Raw genomic sequence first — 13,223 nt, forward strand, 5'->3', positions numbered from 1 at the left:
AAGACCATTTAAAATCTATGGATTTATTTAACTTTTTAAAAAGTTCTGTAAATCACTGAATTTTTTATAGGATCCAATTGATCAAATGTGCTTTGTTTGGTACCCCTGAACCAGTCTCCTCTCCCGCTGCCCCCAGCTGTCCTTTTCGGTGGCTTCAGCCTTCCATTTGGCTAGTAATTGGCATTTCTCTTCTCATCCAGACTGATGCAAAAACATTTTGGTTTGGAAACTCCAGCTTGTTTTGCTAGTGGGGAAACGTTCTATACCCACACAGGTATCTGGCATGATTTTCTTCTCGGCCTCTTGTTTTTCCAAAGGCTGTGATGGCTGCACTTTCTTGTTCTAGGAGACAAAGGAACCCGAATGTAGGCCTGATTTGTAAGGATCATCTGAGTATCATAATATGACTGTAGCAGTTTTTGTTTGTCTCCTTACACTGTTCAGTGGGGGACAATATATGAGAAGGCTGAAAAAGCAATGACCAGAGACAGTGGTAAGCCCATTAATTGGATGACCACAAGTGACAGGGCCTTTTCTGTTGTAGCACCACACCTTTGGAACTCCCTCCCAGTAGAGCTGCAGTGGGTGCTTACATTCAGGCTTTTTGGAAGGCTTTAAAGACTCATTTGTTTCAACTGGCTTTCCCTACATAATTTTTTTTTTGTTCTGCTCATTGAAGGAGTCTGGAATATTATTATGATGTTGTTATTCTGAGTCTCTTTTTATTTTTAAAATTCTATTTTTTTCTTAGTTTTGTAATATTGATTTTTATCTATATACGTATATCTATACAGATACAGATATTGTAGCTTTTATTGTAAGCTACTTTGGACAGGCTTTACCTGGAAAAGTGGCATTATAATGTTTATCTTCAGGTATTTATATATTTTAAAATCCACATACTGATCCATGCCACAAAGTGAAAATTGCCTCATGGTGGAAAAAGTTGGAATCCATCTTGGTTTGAAAAGTATTACACCATTTATAGCAACAGTTATTCACAGCAAGAATTGCTGGCTTGACTGGTGACATTTCTGTTCCAGAAAGGATTTTAAGCCCGATATACCTGTTTGAATTTAGTGGTTAATTTACTGGGACTGTTTTCTGGTGATATCATAGAAACAATTTAGCCTTAATTTGATTGTTAGTGTCTGTTAATTTGTAGGATTCCTTTTCTTTCCAGGAAGGGGCAATGGATTTGCTGAAGGAACTGAAAAGTATGCCAATAACTCTGGATTTGCTGCAGGTAAATCATGCTGATGGAAACCTTTTGTCTTTACTCTGCTGCCAGCCCCTGAATTCTCCTTTGACACCTGCTTGTCTGTTTAATGTCAGTTGCACAGTCACATGTTGGCCTATGCATAATCCATCACACTGTTGGTGCTAAATACATGATGAAGGTTATCACTGGCAGTAAATCAGAGTACTGTAATGTGTGTGGAACACAACGGAGAGCCAAACACTCCACATTTTGTGGCAAGGAAACCCTACAATTCTGTTCAAGAAATGTAGCAAAACATCGTAGTTTGCTTTGAATGTATAATCTATTAATGACTTTATAATAGATGAAAGCTTGCACAAGTTTTAGGATGTTTGGGGAAGAATCTATGTAGTAGAGAGCAAAGACGGTAGGGCAAAGTTTGGGGGTTACAGGGAGGAACAGGGAACGAGTTTGCAAGTTATGGGGAGGAATAGGTACCCACGGCCGTTGCCTAATTGTGGCATTCTCCTTCCAGCACCTCTTTTAGTTTCTGAGCCTTCAATGGACACAGAGTGAATTTTTTTTTAAAAAAAAAACTGTGCAACTTGGAAGCCTAGAAATGTTCTGTATATTTTTTTAAAAAGGTTATACGACCATAGTATGAAATTCTGAACTGAAATGCAATAAATACCTATCTGAACATAATCCTGACATATGCTTTGGTGACCTATGCTCCGTTAGCCTCAATGCTGTTTTGAGGACCAGATGCATGGGTGTAATAATCATGGGATATTTTATAATGTGCTTTTAACATAAGCTCCTGAGTAGTTTTAGATCTGCCAGGAGGGTGTGTTCTTGGAGCACACTCAGATGAGGTGCTTGAATAACGAACATATTTTTTGATAATTTAGAGACCATTGGGAAAATGTAACACCTCACTGCTTTAGCCACCTGAAGAGACAGGTGTTGATATCCTCCACCACTGGCATTCCCTGCTCCCTTCCCCAGCATATTAAGTGGCTGACTTACTGCATAGCCAGGGCCTGGTCTATCTTCTGTTAAAGCAGGGGTGGTTAACCCCTGGCTCAGGGGCCTGATGTGGCCCCCTCAAGATATTGTCAATTTTGGCAGAATTGGCAAAAAGGAAAAAAGTTGACGAAGCTCTCAGGTGGTGGAGAGGTTTAAACACCTTTGCCCAGCCCCCACTTTGGTTATCAGATTTGATGCATGGGGTGGGGACAATGACCCCCCCTCCAGCTGATCCACACAGATTAGTTGAGGAGGAGGGTTCTGTGTGTATTGGTGTGCATGAGCGTGTAGGTGGCCATACGCAGCAGGGGCGTAAAGCTTCTGGATGCTTTGCCAAGAATGAATCAATGCTAAGAAGGATTAGCCACCCCTGTGTTGAAAGGATCTTTGGTGGCAGGCCCGGGGAACCAATTAGAAGGATTGCCTTTGTGGATCAGATCAAAGGCCCATCTAGTCCATCACTTTGTCAAGTAGCCAGCCAGGTGCCCCTTGGGCACTCTACCAGAAGGGCAGGAGCTGTCTTTGAGAATTTGACGTCTGATCTCAGAGGCTTTCTTTCTATCAGCTATGTCTAGAAGCCATTGGTAGGCTTCTCTTCCTCTTCTAATTTTTTTCTGAGCCTCGTAAAAAAGTTCTGTCTCCCAGTTGCCACAGCATCCTGTTGGCCATGAATTTATAACTGAATTATAAATTGCACGAAGAAGTGCTTATTTTCTTTTGTCTGGATCCTGCTGCTTGTCAGTTTAATTGCACAACTCCGTGAGCTCTAGTGTTTGGAGAGTTCTGTGCCATATAACATCCTGTCTCTAGTTGTGAGAAGTTCTTGATGTCCCAGAGCCTCAGAAAACAAAACCATGGTCATATGCAGTAAGGTCCTATGCAATCCTTGGTGAGATGAATGAGATATGGGTTGTAAAGCATGTTACATTTAAAGTTTCATGGAATAAAGCTAGCTCAAACTGTCGAGTAGGCTGAGTTCTGGCCTTAGCATTTGACTATCACTGGTGAGACTTGTTTAGGCACTAGTTTCCTTGTTGTGAAGACTTTTGTATAGCTGGTTGTATGATGAACTGGTGATTTCTTGCTTAATGGTTTACAGTCTACTCGCATTGGAATGTCTGTGAATGCGCTCCGGAAGCAAAGCACAGATGAAGATGTGATCACGCTTGCCAAATCGCTTATCAAGGCCTGGAAGAAACTCCTTGGTGAGGGAATGAGCTTGTTTGGATAGTTTATTAAGAATATAAGATAAGACCTACTGGAATTTGGACCAAGGGTCTATCTGCACCAGTCATCTGTTTATGTTGGTGGTCAGCCAGAAGCCAGTGACCACTCACAAGAGGGGCATGAAGGCAACAATCACTCCCTGTTGTTTTCTTTCCCCTCACCCCCACTCCCCTGATATTCATAGTTACCTTGCTTCTGAACGGAGAGGGTCTTTTGTTTCATAACCTTTTGCCTACCATTTGTCTCAAAACCTGCAGTTAGCCCAATTCTGATAGTTGAACCTGAATCTTCTGGTTGTCTTCTTCCGATACCTTATGCCTCAACAGAATCTTAACATGGAAAATATAACACTTTAACAAATATTCCTCTTTGTGTAAGAGATGCCTTTCAACAGAGATTGGGGAAGCATCACTACAGTTATAAAGGGATCCTTTTCCTGGTAAACAGGGCTGAACTTTTACTGCCAGGACACCCCCTCCCCGCTCCCTCATTTTTTACTTGTATCAGTGACTGATTCTCAAGGCCTCATAGGGTGATGAATAAGCAGCATGCCGCTGGAGAGTGTGCCCCTCTCTGCCTGCTTGAGTTGCATAGCTACCTTTGTGCCCACAACAAAAGCAGCGGGACGGCCACTGCGCTTGTTGATTCTGCACCAGCATTCGACTGAACCAGGGCTATGGAGTCGGTATGCCAAACCTTTGACTCCGACTCCTCTATTTTTCTACTGTCCGCCTCCGCCTCCTTCATAAATGGCAAATCTGTATTAACTAGTAATAACAAATTTACTGTAGTAAAATGGTAGCACAAGGCACTTCATCACCACCGCGTGAATCATCAGGCCAAATTGATAGAACATAAAATATATTTATTTGATTAAAATTTCTGAACAAGAAAACTTTCCTAAATTCCTATGAAAGTTTTTATTTTGAAGCCGGAGTCAGAGTCGTTACATTTCTACCGACTCCGACTCCAGCTCCACCCAAAATTGCTTCCGACTCCACAACTCCGACTCCACAGCCCTGACCAGCAGTGGTCTACATTGCAGCGTTGCTATGGCACTGTTCCTAAAACCTTAACGCTTTAATCATTTTCTAGGTGTGAGGTCCCATGAGGAAATATGGGAGCTGAGTCTGAGGGGTTAGCAGCCTCTGTGAGCAGCAGGGTCGTGAGACAGGTGACGGCAAGGGAGGGGGTGATCTGTTTTGTCACTACATTGAATGAAGTGGCACTGTCCGGGAAGCTGTTGCTTTAGAACTATAGCTTACAGCAGCTTGTGCCAATCTGATGCCCCTCTAGATGTTTTGGACTACAACTCCCACCAGCCCCATTCAGCATGTGTTGGCTGAGACTGATGAGAGTTGTAGTCCGAAACATCTGGAGGGCACCAGGTTGGCAAAGGGTGGCTTACAGGCTTGGACCACTGGACAAGCTTGTTTAAGAATCGTGAAACAGCCAGGCAGCAGAAGGTTGCAGTTTCTTATGATTTAAATGTTCTTCTTTACTTTGCCACTGCTCCTTTTTGCCACCTTCAGATGCCTCAGAGGATAAGAGCGATGAGAAGAAAAAGAGTTCCTCCTTGCCAACTTCCTCCTCAAAGGAGAGTGGCGACTCACGAGACCAAAGGTAATGCTTCCCTTTAGCCAGAGATGGTGTTCTTGCAACTGGTATCTCCCCCTCCCCTCATGTTTCATTTCAAGTATCTTCTTTACTTTTTATGTTGGAATGTGATAGTTTTGCCTTGTATAGACAGATCAAGGCTACCCAAAGGAGATGGTGGGGAATAGAAAAGGTTGGCTGCAAGTAGATCAGTCAGGATGTTTTTTTTTAATGCTACAGTTGTAAATGGAAAAATAAAGGTCTACAAAACACAGTGGCTTTTGTGAGTTTATTTTGATTATCATTCTTTATTATTTGATTCACCTTTGTTCTTTCTTAATTCTCTCTCATGATGGTCCTCTATTAATAAAAACATCACTTCTGATTTTGTTGATTTTATTTTGTTTCCTTTTTCCTGTTTATTAACCTGTCCTCTCCCCTCCCCTTCCCCCAATGCACGTGTACAGAGGGATGGTGGCTGTGTTAGTCGATTGCAGCATAACCAACAGAGTGTCTTTTGGCATTTTAAAGTCTAACAAATTTTATTATGGTGTAAACTTTCATGGGCTACAGCCCACTTCAGCAGGGGTGTGGGACAAAATTCTTTTGTTTAAATAGAAATAGTGTGCCATGCAACAATCCTGGTACTTCTCAGCTGCAAGCTGTGCTGATACCTCCCTTCTTCTGAATGGCAGTGCACTCTGATGCTGTCTGTTGCGTACAGGTGCCTGGCATAGTACTGAACCCAGACGTCTGTTATGCATCAGACTCGTATGGATCTGCATGTGGAGACCCCATGGGGAGGGATTCTGTTCCAAATCATTCTCTGCACAGCAGTTCCTTAAAACCTGATCTTGTAGTGACTAGGCACTTGGGAGTGCTGTGTGTCTGTAGCTTCCACAAATACCACACTTTCCTAGCTGCTCAAAAATGTGGGGACGTAAGAGCCATAGTAATGCCCAGACTGTTGCATGGGCAGAAGTTACATAATGACAAGGGCTGGAATCTTGATTTTGTTCAGCCAGGAAGAAAAAGTTGAGATTTTCCATTCAAATGTTCCGTTCCAACATTTTTCAGTTTGTCGGGTTGGGAAATACGAATCAGTCTGAAAGCAGAGAATAAAAGGGAGGCCAAATCCATACTGGTCGGTATCGGTCGTAGGCTGATGAGACTGTTCTTATGGTATGGGCATGCCAGACCATCCCAGGGTAATCTTTCTCCTTCCAGTTTGTGTTGGCAAGGCTGAAATGGTCAGAACTGTAGGGAGAGCCACCTCATCTAACTCACCCCATTGAGCTGCATCCACCTGATTTACTCTAGAGTAGCAGCATTCCCAGGATTTGCAGATATCAGTTGGCCTTAGCCTTAACTTGCCTGCTGTAGGGGGATAGCGCCAGGAGACTTTCTTCATCCAAACTGCAGCTATGTGTGTGTTGAGATTTTCTCCGTCCCAGTTAATGAAAAGCAACAACACTGAACCCCGGTGAATACCACTGCTTCCCTTGTGCCTGGGAGTGTTATGAAATGTTTGTTTAAAATTTACACGGTGTAAATCCAGGAAAAAATACCTTCTTTCTGATGGTAGAATCAATAGCAGTTCAGCCTGCTACTCAGACTTCACCTTCCAATCAAACTGGGTCAGTATACCCTAACCATAGAGAGAGTGTGAAGCAGGGACAGTAGAGCAGCTCCTATTCCATGGCTCAAGGTAGGGAGACCAGGCATGTGCTCCAAGAGCAGGCCAAAGCAAAACGCCGGAGGGAAGACCCAGGGTCATGGGCTAGTCTGATCAAGGCCTGAATGGCAGCAGTCGGTTAAAGCCAAAGCCAGCCATTGTATCGTGGCATAAAGTGTAGTGGGACATTTGAAACTGCTGGTAGCGTAGGCAGGTCACCGTCCAGGGTTTCATCAAACTATACCTGTCTCCAGTGCAGCAGCATTCTGTTGATGAGGTTCAAATGCTGGCTTTATGAACAGGTCACCTGCCATTAGTATCACAGGACATTTTCATACTTGGAGCTGAAAGGCAGGTCCTGCACTGATCTGTGTTGAAACCTAATGTTCAGATTCTATGGCAACCGTTTGCTTATTACTTCCCTGAGCATATTGTTTTATATTTTATTTATTTATTGCATTTATACCCCACCTTTACTCCAAGGAGCTCAAGGTGGTGTACATGGTTCTCCCTCTCCTCATTTAATCCCCACCACAATCCTGTGAGATAGGTCAGGCTGAGAGGCAGCGACTGGCCCAAGGTCACCCAGTGAGCTTCATGGTGGAGTGGGGATTTGAACCTGGGTATCCCAGGTCCTGGTCCAACCTTCTAACCACTATACCACCACTGGCTCCACTCCAACAGCAGTTCTGAACTTCAGTTAAGAGAAGATGGTGCAGCAATGTATTAAGCAATTATAGGTCCCAGCCAAGGCATTGGGACGGCTCCAGGGAAAGGGATATGAAACTTGCTGCTTTTGTGTGGCTGTGATCTGGGACTTAATATGGTTGTCAGGCAGCTTTTTGTCTTCCTATCCTTGGCCAACAGCATCCTCTCCAGCAGTGCATAGTGCTTAGTTGGCATGACTGGAGTACAGGAGGAGGAGGGCTCCTGCATGTGCCAGCCACCACCAAGCACTGTACACAGGAGGAATAGGGAACAGGAATGCAGTCTCTTCCTACATGTACCTGGCAATTTCTCTTAAAGCCCATGGGTTGTGGTTCAGGCAGCAAAACTACCTCTCTGTATAACTTTGTCTCAGCATGATGCCATGAAAGGCCTTGTTAAAACCATCAGAGAGATCACAGTGGGACATAGGGAAGGGCATAGTCTTTTACGTGTATGGAGAAATCTTGGTGAGGTCCCCTATGTATTTTGTTTATGGATTTAGAAAATCTATTCACTAATAGGCAAAAATATGTTGCGGTTCAAGAACGTACCTATAGCCAACAGATATTTCTATCAAAAATTTAAAAAGCAGGGAAATTGGGCAGCTATAGTGAATGCACCAGGGGAGCAGGAGACCTGACCTCCTCTTTGAGATATTGTACTGCCCTACGAATTTGTCCCCCTCTAGGATGCACACCTTAATGTGGTGAGGGGGTTTGAGAGTGTTGAAGAAGCTGAGAGCAGTGGTGTCAGGAGTGTAGACCAAGAGGCCAGACTCCTAGCAGGGGCACCCAAGGCAGAATGGTCAAAGCTGAGACACCAGACTAAGATGCATCCAAACTCAGAGGAAGGCAATGGTAACCACCTCTGAATACCTCTTACCATGAAAACCCTATGAACAGAGCATCCAAAATGCAAAACGAGATAGTGCTGGAAGATGAGACCCCCAGGTCAGAAGGCACTCACTGAGCTACTGGGGAAGAACAAAGGACAAATACAAGTAGTACTGTGACTAATGATGCAGCTGGGTCAAAGCTGAAAGGAAGCCCAGAGGCTGATGTGCACAGATGCGAAAGGAGAGTCCAGAGTTGTATGACGCACACAATAGGAACATGGAATGTGAGAAGCATGAACTAGGGAAAGTTAGAAATTGTCAAGCAAGAAATGGAATGTATCAACATAATTGTTGGCGTGAATGAATTAAAATGGATGGGAATGGGACACTTTCAATCAGGCTACTACAAAATATTTTATGTAGGAAAATGAGAAATTAAGAAGAAACGGGGTTGCTTTAATAGTGAGAAGTGATGTAGCAAAAGCAATTAGGAGCTACAATGCAAGGTCTGAGCGAGTGATATCAATGAGATTTAACGGGAAACCTATTAACATAACCATCATCCAAATCTGCGCTCCAACTGTAAAAGCAGCAGAAGAAGAATTGGAGAGATTTTACACAGAAGTACAGGAAGAAATTGATCACACACCAAAACAAGATGTGCTGATAATCATGGGGGACTGGAATGCAAAAGTAGGGAACAGGGAAGAACTAGGAAATGGGGCTTAAGAGATAGAAATGAAGCAGGAGAAAAACTTACTGAATTTTGTGAAACCAATCATTTGTTCCTTAGAAACATTTTTTGAGCAACCGAAAAGACGACTGTACACGTGGACATCACGAAATGGTTAATATAGGAATCAAATTGATTATATAATTGGTAGCAGAAGATAGAGAAGTTCCATACTTTCTGCAAAAACAAGATCAGGAGCAGACTGTGGTATAGATCATGAACTGGTAATATCGAAAGTCAGAGTAAAGCTAAAGAAGAACAAAGCAATCATAATGCCAAAATACAATTTAAATAACATCCCAGAAGAATATAACGATCAAATAAGGAACAGATTTGAGGCTTTAAACTTAGTTGACCGAGAACCAGAAGAACTATGGATTGAAGTCAGAGACATTATCAGGGAAGAATGCAAGGAGACAATACCTCTAGTTAAAAAGAGAGACAGACCTCAATGGATGACTGAAGAAACTCTTAAAATGGTTAAAGAGAGATGGAAAGCAAAAGCAAAAAGACACAGAAACATGGTTAGAACCCTAAATGCAACAATACAGCGACTAGTACGTAGGGACAAAGAGAACTATTACAATAGTTATTGTATAGAAATAGAAGAGGACAACAAAAAGGGAAGAACAAGAGCCCTATTCCCAAAGGTTAGAGAAATTAAAGGGAAATTTAAACCACGAGTAGGGATGTTGAATAATCAACAGGGGAACACACTGACTGACCGAGATGAAATAAAAGGGAAGATGGAAGCAACACACTGAAGGACTCTATAAAAGAGATGCAAGGATGACAGATTCATTTATGGAGGAACCATATGATGAAGAACCAGAAATTTTAGAATGTGAGGTAAAAGCTGTTCTTAAAATATTTGGAAGAAACAAATCACTAGGAACAGATGGCATACCAATAGAGTTGCTATAGGTTACTGAGACTGAATCTGTCCAAATTTTGACAAAAATTTGTCAACAATATGAAAAACTAAACAATGGCCCATAGACTGGAAGCATTCAATATACACCCCAATTGCAAAGAAATGGGATCCCAGGGAATGCAGTAATTATCGAACTATTGCCTTAATATCCCATGCAAGTAAAGTAATGCTCAAGATTCTACAACAAAGGCTCTTACTATATATGGAGTGAGAAATGCCAGACGTCCAAGCTGGCTTTAGCAAGGGAAGAGGCACCAGAGATCATATCGCAAACATATGTTGGATAATGGAACGGAGCAAGGAATTTCAGAAGGAAATCACCCTGTGCTTTATAGATTACAGTAAAGCCTTTGATTGTGTAGATCATGAAAAACTATGGAATGCTTTGAAAGAAATGGGGGTGCCACGGCATCTGATTGTCCTGATGCGCAACCTATACTCTGGACAAGAGGCTACTGTAAGGACAGAATATGGAGAAACCGATTGGTTCCTAATTGGAATGTGTGTGAGACCGATTTGTTTTATCACCCTATTTGTTTAATCTATACATAGAACATATCATACGGAAAGCAGGATTTGGACCAAGATGAAGGAGGTGTGAAAATTGGAGGGAGAAACATCAATAATTTAAGATATGCAGACAATACCATACTACTAGCAGAAACCAGTAATGATTTGAAACGAATGCTGATGAAAGTTAAAGAGGAAAGCACAAAAGCAGGACTACCGCTGAATGTGAAGAAGACTAAAGTAATGACAACAGAAGATTTATGTAACTTCAAAGTTGACAATGAGGACATTGAACTTGTCAAGGATTATCAATACCTTGGCACGCTCATTAATCAAAATAGAGACGATAGTCAAGAAATCAGAAGAAGGTTAGGACTGAGGAGGGCAGGTATGAGAGAACTAGAAAAGGTCCTCAAATGCAAAGATGTATCACTGAACACTAAAATCAGGATCATTCAGACCATGGTATTCCTGATCTCTGTGTATGGATGTGAATGTTGGACAGTAAGAAAAGTGGATAAGAGGAAAATCAACTCATTTGAAATGTGGTGTTGGAGGATAACTTTGCACATACCATGGCCTGTGAAAAAGACAAATAATTGGGTGTTAGAACAAATTAAACCAGAACTGTCACTAGAAGCTAAAATGATGAAACTGAGGTTATCATACTTTGGACACATCATGAGAAGACATGATTCACTAGAAAAGACAATAATGCTGGGAAAAACAGAAGGGTGTAGAAAAAGAGGAAGGCCAAAGGAGAGATGGATTGATTCCATAAAGGAAGCCACAGACCTGAACTTACAAAGTCTGAACAGGGTGGTTCATGACAGATGCTCTTGGAGGTCACTGATTCACAGGGTCGGCATAAGTCGTAATCGACTTGAAGGCACATAAAACAAACAAATTTGTAAAAACGCAAACACAATTTTGGTTGGTCTTTCACAGTCCAATCCACTTCCTGGAAGAATTTGGTAGCTTGCCTCTGAGCATATGGTGAACGTTCATAAACTGGAAGGTTTTTTTTTTTTGTCTATGTGTGGATTTCTCTGCTTTTTAATCTGGGAGGTAAGAAATGGGATCCTGTACCAGTTTGCTGAGAATGGATTAATTTGCATGGTTATTGAGTTCAATGGGATTTACTCCCCTGCAATCATGCTTAGGATAGGTGTAACTGTTAACAGGGGATGGGGATGGGGAGGGGAAAGGGGGGAGGGGATAGGAGGGAAGGGAGGGCAGGTTTGATCATTTGTATGCTTTTTGAGTTCAGAGGGATTTACTCCTGTGCAATCATGCTTAGGATAGGTGAAACTGATCTAGGGGAGGGGCAGGGAGGGAGGGGAGGAGGAAGGCAGAAAGGGGAGGAGGAAGGAAGGGGGAGAGGAGGGGAGAGGAGAGGAGGAGATTGGATGGGTGGGCACTGAGTAAGCCCCTTTCCTTTCCAAAAGGAAAACATTGTGAACAGTATCATTTTTCAGCATTTCCCCCACCTTTTTATTCTAAAGCAGGGACATGTAGTCTCCCACCAAAATTTAAACCAAAGCTGTCCCTGGCCGCATCCACACCAGACCTTTATTTCACTTTAGACAGTCATGCTTCTCCCAAAGAATCCTGGGAACTGTATTTAGTGAAGGGTGCTGAGAATTGCTAGGAGACACCCTGTTCTCCTCACAGAGCTACAATCCCCAGAAGAGGGGCTGTCTGTTAAACCACTCTGGCCACTGGAGCTGTATCGGGAATAGGAGTCTCCTCTCAGCACCCTTCACAAACTACACTTCCCAGGATTCTTTGAGGGAAGCCATGACTGTCTCAAGTAAAATAAAAGTCTGGCGTGCGTGTGGCCCCCTGATTAGCCAAGCCATGCAGCTGTGAGTTCGGCTTTAGAACACTGACAGTTGGTTCTTACTGAGCATGACCGGCCTTATCATTGACTTTAATGTTAAATTTCTTTAATTAAAAATTAGCTAGGCATTTTTTAAACTTTTAAACTGCAGAAGATGAAGGTCAGAGTATGGGGCAAGGTCAGTAATAGGATTATAGGTATTCTGTGAACATGGCTGATTTTTAATTAATTTCCAACAAATTATGAGAATTCTGAGAGAAAAAAGTCCAACGGGTCTGTTTTTCTTTTCTCTCTTTTTTATTATTTTATTTATTTATTATTTTATTTATATCCCGCCTTTCCTCCCCGCAGGAGCCCAGGACTTTTTCCAGTTTGAACTCTCAATTCTGACTGTTTTGTGTATCACCACAAAAATTTAGAGGGTTGTTAAGCAAGCGTTTCTGAGTTCAGGACTATAAGTTTTGTAAGGTTTTGTTTTGAAATGAGTTTATAGGAAGCATCAGAATGGCATGGGGGTATTTTCAATTTAACATGGTGGAATGTGAAAACTCCATGCTGGTTATAGTATACAGCCACTCTTGTGGCTGTATAATATACTGTTTAATACTAATAGCAAAAAATTCAAGTTATGAAATCAAGACACAGTAAATACAATAAGATAAGGCAAATATAGGTAAGAAATTAGATGTATTGTAAAAAAAATCCCATCATTTAAAACTGCAAGTCAATAGCAGAACAGGATAACATTCTCAAGCATCAAAAGAGTCCTCCATAACCAACTGAGTTTTTAGGAGATAAGAGCATCTAATAAATGGAGCTTCCAAAATTTCTGTTGGGAGACTACAGGAGAAGGTTGGTGCTACAACTGAAAAGGCCCATTTTTAAGAGGTTTCCTGGTGGCAAACTGGCCATGGGACTTGGGCAGTTCTTCT

General features: G+C 42.2%; 1 protein-coding gene across 9 annotated transcripts in view; it reads left to right on the plus strand.

Moving 5' to 3' along the window:
- TCEA2 (transcription elongation factor A2) overlaps window positions 1-13,223 on the plus strand; it is a 41,537-nt gene that overhangs the window by 4,118 nt on the left and 24,196 nt on the right. For all 9 annotated transcript variants that reach the window (XM_061630989.1, XM_061630988.1, XM_061630990.1 and 6 more), the window contains 3 exons: window positions 1,184-1,246; window positions 3,330-3,435; window positions 4,990-5,080. In XM_061630989.1, coding sequence (XP_061486973.1) covers window positions 1,184-1,246; window positions 3,330-3,435; window positions 4,990-5,080 — 260 coding nt within the window. The remainder of the gene's footprint in view (window positions 1-1,183; window positions 1,247-3,329; window positions 3,436-4,989; window positions 5,081-13,223) is intronic.

Source organism: Rhineura floridana, chromosome 6 (assembly GCF_030035675.1).
Source record: "Rhineura floridana isolate rRhiFlo1 chromosome 6, rRhiFlo1.hap2, whole genome shotgun sequence".
Taxonomy (NCBI): Eukaryota; Metazoa; Chordata; class Lepidosauria; order Squamata; family Rhineuridae; genus Rhineura; species Rhineura floridana.